The following is a 6,832-nucleotide window of genomic DNA, read 5'->3' on the forward strand; positions in this document are numbered from 1 at the left end:
AACTAGCCACAGAATTCTGATTAAAAAAACCAGAGAAGTATAAACTCAGCAAAACTCACACTTAAATGAAGTGACTTTTGGTTTCAGCTGATAACCAAATATCTAAAGTGTGTCCCTTCACCCACTTTTCACTTTCAATTGTAACAGGCAACCAAACACTTCACCTACTCTTCACTTTCAGGGCTTAATAACAGACAATTAAACAATGTCTTAACAATTCTCCAATGTTAAAAAATATAAAAAAGAAAGCATTTTCTTGTGTTAATATTGAATAAACTTGCTTTCTGCGAAGAAGAAGATCCAAATTTAATGAACTGCATTATTGTGAAGACGTGAAAACATTATTGTGTAGACGTGAAAAAACGCAACGAAAAAGTAGCTGGAGGATTTATAGACAAAATCTTTCTAAAATAAATACTGATCCTCTCAAATACTAATCAAAGAAATCAACAGTTTCACGAGTTTACAAGGCAAAATGAAACAACATAGATACATTGATTTTCAGGCTATTGCTTGATAGCCACTAATATGTGTAACAGTGGAAAGAATGAATGTTATATGCTACAAGGGAAAATAAACAAATAAAAAAATTTCAACTTGCTGAAATGCAGCCATAGATCTCAAAGAAAAGAGTCACCTTTGAAGAGAAAAACAAATCTAACTACCATAAACACACAAGCTTCTTCATTTAGCCATGGAAGGATCAGACTGGAAAGTGATGCTTTTCTGGCTCGGCAAAGCCAGCATCGCAGTATGATCAAGGAAATCCTTAAGCGCCACCACAGACTCCAAAACTTTCCTCAAATCATCAGCAGAGGGGAAAGAAGAAGCTCCCAATCTCCTCACAGCATAAATATAGAAAGTCAAGCAACCTTTCCTGAACTTAAACCTCGCCATTTCACATCCACTAAGCCCACGAATCAATTTCTTGTTCACATCTCCAAGAGGAATCATGGCTGGCCAAATTCTATCAACAGCGGCCTTCATAGTCTCTGTCTCGAAGACAAAAAGTGCAACTTTAGACTTCTTGGTGCCAAGGCCGAGAGTGAGAGTGTGCCATGCGTGGTGAGCTAGAATGGTGAAGTTGGTGGGAAGGTACATGGTTGTGGAAGGGAAAGGGAGGCCATTAGAGTGGCTTTGATGAGAAGGAGAGATGGCGAGGAGACGAAGGAGTTCTAATGGAGATGAGCGACGGACTGTGAAGGATTTGACGACGAATTGGCCGCCGAATCGAATGCCTTTGACATCTGATGTGGGTTTGAAGTGAGGGTTGGTTGGGTCTTTGTGTTTGATTTTGTGCTTCTTCTTCTTCTTCTCATTCTCCTGCATTGTGGAGTGGTGGTTGGGGGTTGCTTTGGGATGTTTAAGGGACTAAAATCTAATAAGTTGTATTGTGATATCTCGTTAAAGGGAGTTCCATCCAGTTCATTGTTTCTTCGAAGTACCCAAAAATAAATAAATAATGGTTTTTTTTAAAAAAAAATTTGGCTTGCATTCTGTTACTTGAAATTATTATTATTTTTAAAATTTTGCACTGTTTTAAGCTTCATATCTATTGTTTAATCCTTTCTTTTATCCCCCAGCATCTACCTCTTTAAAAAAAGCAAAAAATATCTGTCACACGTTTCCTGTAGTTATTCAAAAAATTGAATGTGGTTACTATGTGGATTATTTCGTTATCAGAAATAGATTTATTAACAGGTTGCAATGACTTAAGAAGCTGAATTTTATTCATAATAGAATGAATGTAGTTTTTTTTTTATTCTTTAAGCTTAAAGTTGAGGAGATTCTACTTATAAAAATTTAATATTATTTCTGCCTACGGGTCTGTTTGGGAAGAAATTATTCTGTGGAGGTCAGAGACAGTTCTATGTCTGGAGGAGAATCAGGTGCGGCCACGTCAGTAGTATCGAGCTGCAGTACCGAGCTGCGGTACTCAACGATGGGGTGACGTGGCGCATTCTGATAAGTCTTCGGACGACGTTCAGTGTTCACACAGAATAATTTTTCTTGTTTGATACAGCTTTTTTATTGCTTGCTTTTCATTACTTTATTATAAGTTTCCTATTATTTTTTTTACAAATTTCATTAACGAGAAGTTATTTTTTACAATCAGAGTAGTGAAATCATTTTTCTCATAGTAACTTTACAACCAACTTTATAAAATATTGTAGTTGTCCTTAAAAAAATATTTATTTGATTTGATTAATCAAATATGAATGATGCTAGCATCATAGTTTAGGATTTTAAACATGTAGAATATGAGAAGAAATTATGATTTGGTATGCTGTTTTGGAGCTTAGAGTAACAATATAATAAAAATAGAGTAGAAGTAATAAAATGACATAAAATTTGACATGATTCAAACTTATGGCCTAGGCCCACTACAGAAGAAGTGCAAGAGAGAATTCCTTTGATAATGCCAAAAATAATAATGAAAGGATATCTCAGTTCTCTCTATATTTTTTTTTTCTTTTAGTACAAGAAATTGTATAATTATCTATACATATCTATTTGATGTCTTCTGTGTGTTTTCTTTCCTTAATTCTCTTTCCCTAAAGGTTTGATCACTACTATTTATAGTTAGTTTTATCTCATTAGGTGAATTGATGTTAATTAACTATTCCCAAGAAGATTAATTAACATTTTAGATATGATTTGAACTTGAGTAATCTCATTGTTAATCATGGTAGTTATTGTAATATTTACTAGATTTAGGATTCGTTTGGGTCAGCTTTTTCATTGCTTTCTAAATCAATTTTTCTTTACAAAAATTTCAAATTCAAAAAATTTTTGTATTAAAAAACTACTTTAGAAAGCTATCATAAATGAGTCATCATTCATATTGATTTAAGGACAATTAAATTTAAAATTGAGATCTCAAGCAAAGAATATTTAAAGCAACTAGGACTGTGCTCCGAGAAATTATGCATTCATAAGGGAATGGCTATGTAGAGAGAGTTTAGGAAGCTTTGAGAAATCATTTTGTGATGTCTAAAACATTTTGGCTAATTAGTATCTAATAATATTGTTCTAATAAAGTCATGTGCATGATTGATATACTCTTCCATAATTAGAAGAATTCAAGGTTATATTTTCCCCTAATTTGAACTTTTATAATAGAATAGAGTTTCAAACGTACGCTTCATATTTCTATACATTCTCTTGACTTTTGCTCATTTGAAAGCATAAATTTGGTTCAATTTTTTTGTGATAAAGAAGCAATGGAGGATGTCCTCTTTCATAAGTTTGTTAAGAAGGATAAGAAGAAACCTAAATTGGGTGAGGATTAAACAACTAATGACATTTTATGAAGACCAATATTGATTTAACCTCGATAAATACTATTGCTAATATTTTATTTAAAAGCGAAAAGTAAGAAATTTTGACATTGTCAGCAACTCCATGGATGAAAAATATCCGATTGGAGTGCATAATCTTGAGGTAAGAAGCTTGGCAGTGTCAACAAAGTTAGAATTTCTAAAAAAAACTTACCAATTTAAAGATGTAAGGGTTTATCAAATCTCTTTAAAATAATAAATAAGATTAGTATTAAAATTTAAGTTTATTTTGAATAAGAAGAAGATGATGTATATATCATCAAAAAAAATTATCTTGATCGAACACGAATCTCGAGGCAAAAATCAAGTTGGAAACTTCAAAAATTAAATATTGGAATATTTGAACTCCGATTTCAGCAAACTTATAGTCGAACTGAGCGTCTCAAAAATACGAACCCAACGACACCAAATTCAACTTGATCCGAGCCCAATGGGTCCAAATCAAAGACCCGAAGCACATTTGGAAAGTTCAATCCATAATTTGAATTACCAAACAATTTTCAAATATAACATGCTTATAGTCGAATCGAGCGACTCAACGAGACAAATCCAACGAGCCTAAGATAGCCGAATTCTGATATCATTAAGGCATTTAAATGCCTAATAAACAGTTTATGATCAAAGGATTCAACATCGGCCGTCCATTCAAATCACTCCCAATTTGCCCTTGATCCACCTCCTATTTACGGGTCATGCCATCCTAAAAAAACTACAAATAGACAATCATTTCTCTTGAGATGGGACCCAAGCAAGAAGGAAGCAATAAGAGAAGAGAAGAAGGGAAGGAGGGAAGAACTCCTCCTCGACCACCTCCCGGAATTCTACCCGACTTCTAAGTGACGCCGGAATTCTGCCCGACTTCCAAGTGATGCCGGAATTCTACCTGACATCCAAGTGACGTCAAAATTCTGTCCGACTTCCAAGTGACGTTGGAATCCCACCTGACTTCCACGGGATTCCAGAATTATGTCCAAGTGACATCGGAGTTCCGCATGACTTTCAAGTAACGTCGGAGTTCCACCCAATCTCCAAATGACGTCGGAATTATATCCGATCTTCAAATGACTCTGGAGTTTTTCCCGAATAAAATTTAACGTTGGAGTTCTCCCCGACCGCTGACTGACGTGAGACTTCTACCCGACGTTGAACCTCCGCTCGTCGCCAGATTTCTACCTGACGCCTTCCTTCTGACCTCTGTCGTCATACAACGGTCCTACTGGTTTTCGTCGCCTGTCGACTACGGCCCTTCTGACTTATGTCACCCACTGACTACAATCCTTCCGACCTTCGTCTTCCACTAACTTGACTTATGTCGCCTACCAACTACGGTCATTCCGACCAAACAAACACATCAACAATGATTCTTTGTATTCCCACCATGTAATGTACTCTATATGATGTACATCAAGCTAAGGCCTTCCCCCAAGGAAGGGCCACATTTGTAATCAACTATCAATACTAGTGGATTCATCCATACTGGGCTAGACCCCGTGATTTTTTCCTCTTTTTCAGGGGTTTTTCACATAAAAATCTTGGTGTCTCTAGTGAATGACGCACCACCCTCTCTCTTTATCTATATGCGAGTGCTGGATCATCGTACAATGCTAAGATGCAAAACTTTATTTTTCTCTACCATCACGAATACTCTAAGATGCAACAATGATGAATAAGATGAAAATAGTTTTACTACTAATCTTGATTCCTCTTTTTCCTCTAAAGAAGCTTTGGAGGCAATAGATGACTCAATTGATGGAGAAATTATTATGTGCGGACGTCAAACGTTTTGTGGACGTCGAACATTGTGCGGACATCGAATGCCTTCCGGAGACCAACCAGAATGTGCCTTGTCACCCATTTGCTCGGTACCGCGACTCGGTACAGCTGACATGACGCATTTTGGTTGGTCTCCGGACTGCGTTTTGCATTCGATCTCCACACAAAAAAACTTCTCCAATTCAGAAATTATTTTGTGTGGACGCCGAACGCCGTTTGGAGACCAACTAGAATGTGCCACGTCAGCCATGTGCTTAGTACCGCGACTCGATACTGCTCAGTACCGCTCAATATCGCTGATGTGTGCATTTTTGTTGGTATCCGAACGACGTTCTGCGTCCGGTCTCCGCACAAAATAATTTCTCGAAATTGAGAAATTATTCTGTATGGACGCCGAACGACATTCTGCGTCCGGTCTCCGCACAAAATAATTTCTCGAAATTGAAAAATTATTCTGTACGGACGCCGAACGCCATCCTGAGACCAATCAAAAAACGCCACGTCACCCATGTGCTCGGTACTGTGGCTCGATGCCATTGACGTGATGCTATAATACAAGAAATCTATTGAGCATGCCATCATAAGCAACCTAAAGGATGCTTCTAATTTAAATGTTGGACTCCAATCCTACTCGATCAAACATCGATAAATCCCAAATCCATTGGATTAAATACTTATCTAAGCAAATGCTATTTGGATAACTCCCAATCAATCTAGTTTGACCCAAGATCATGAAAACACATAAAACACATGCCAGTTCACAATCTAGAAGAGAATAAATTAGTAGCTCATCACTTACCCCTAATTAGCAAGTTATTGCTAAATTTACAAGTCATATTAAACCTTAACACAACTTCATAAAACGATAGAGCAGAAGACAATGTACTTAAGTAGGCTAATGATCCGATATTAAGGCTTAATGATGAATCACCAAGTTAATGGAAAGTAATTATTCTATTATATCTCACCCCAAATCTAATAGATCGCTCATTTTTACAATACTTATACTTAAGCTAAACTCTTTTTAACCTATTTGGCGGGCCCACTTCTCTAAACCAAGCAAGTGAAGTGAGTGAGAAATCACTCCCACATCCTTAAAAAACACATTTTTTCTGCTCCAAAATATAATAACTAATCTTCAACTGAATTCTATTGCTTAACATCAAAAAAGAATATTCTGTGTACATTCTTTCTCAACTGAATTTTTTGATTAAATCTCTAATAAGAAAAAAAGACTTAAATTTATTCCTTTAATATAAAATTATTAAAACATAAAACACATAACCGAATGAAAAATTTTCTCTCTTTATGTTGGAGTGAAAAATGAACTTTTTCAAATGAGTATGGACTTCGATGAGGTCACTAAAATAAGACAAATTTGAATCAATGGCTTAGAACATTTCTAATGGGCAACAAAATGAACAAAATATGAACCAAACTATGTTGCAAATATATGAATATGGTGACACAGACATAATGTCAGAGACCTATGATATGTCAATTATTGAAAATATAAGACATGCATGAATACGTGTTTGGTATTATGATTTTTATATTTTTAAATAATGAATATAAATTGAATAACAAAATATTAAGAATAATTAAGAAGCAAAAAAGACATTAAACTATTAATATTAGGATATTGAGATTCGAGTATCGATGTTATATGCCAAGCATTGAAATGGGAAACAATAATGCTATAAAGAATCGGACATTGA

At 35.4% G+C, this 6,832-nt stretch overlaps 1 protein-coding gene across 1 annotated transcript; it reads right to left on the reverse strand.

The window, feature by feature from the left end:
- Positions 1-461: 461 nt before the first annotated feature.
- LOC110108451 lies at positions 462-1,407 on the reverse strand. Its single transcript, XM_020839096.2, has one exon. The coding sequence runs from the start codon at positions 1,327-1,329 to the stop codon at positions 685-687; it is 645 nt and encodes a 214-aa protein (XP_020694755.1). The 5' UTR covers positions 1,330-1,407; the 3' UTR covers positions 462-684.
- Positions 1,408-6,832: the final 5,425 nt, after the last annotated feature.

The sequence above is a fragment of the Dendrobium catenatum genome, unplaced genomic scaffold (assembly GCF_001605985.2).
Source record: "Dendrobium catenatum unplaced genomic scaffold, ASM160598v2 fragScaff_scaffold_1221, whole genome shotgun sequence".
Taxonomy (NCBI): Eukaryota; Viridiplantae; Streptophyta; class Magnoliopsida; order Asparagales; family Orchidaceae; genus Dendrobium; species Dendrobium catenatum.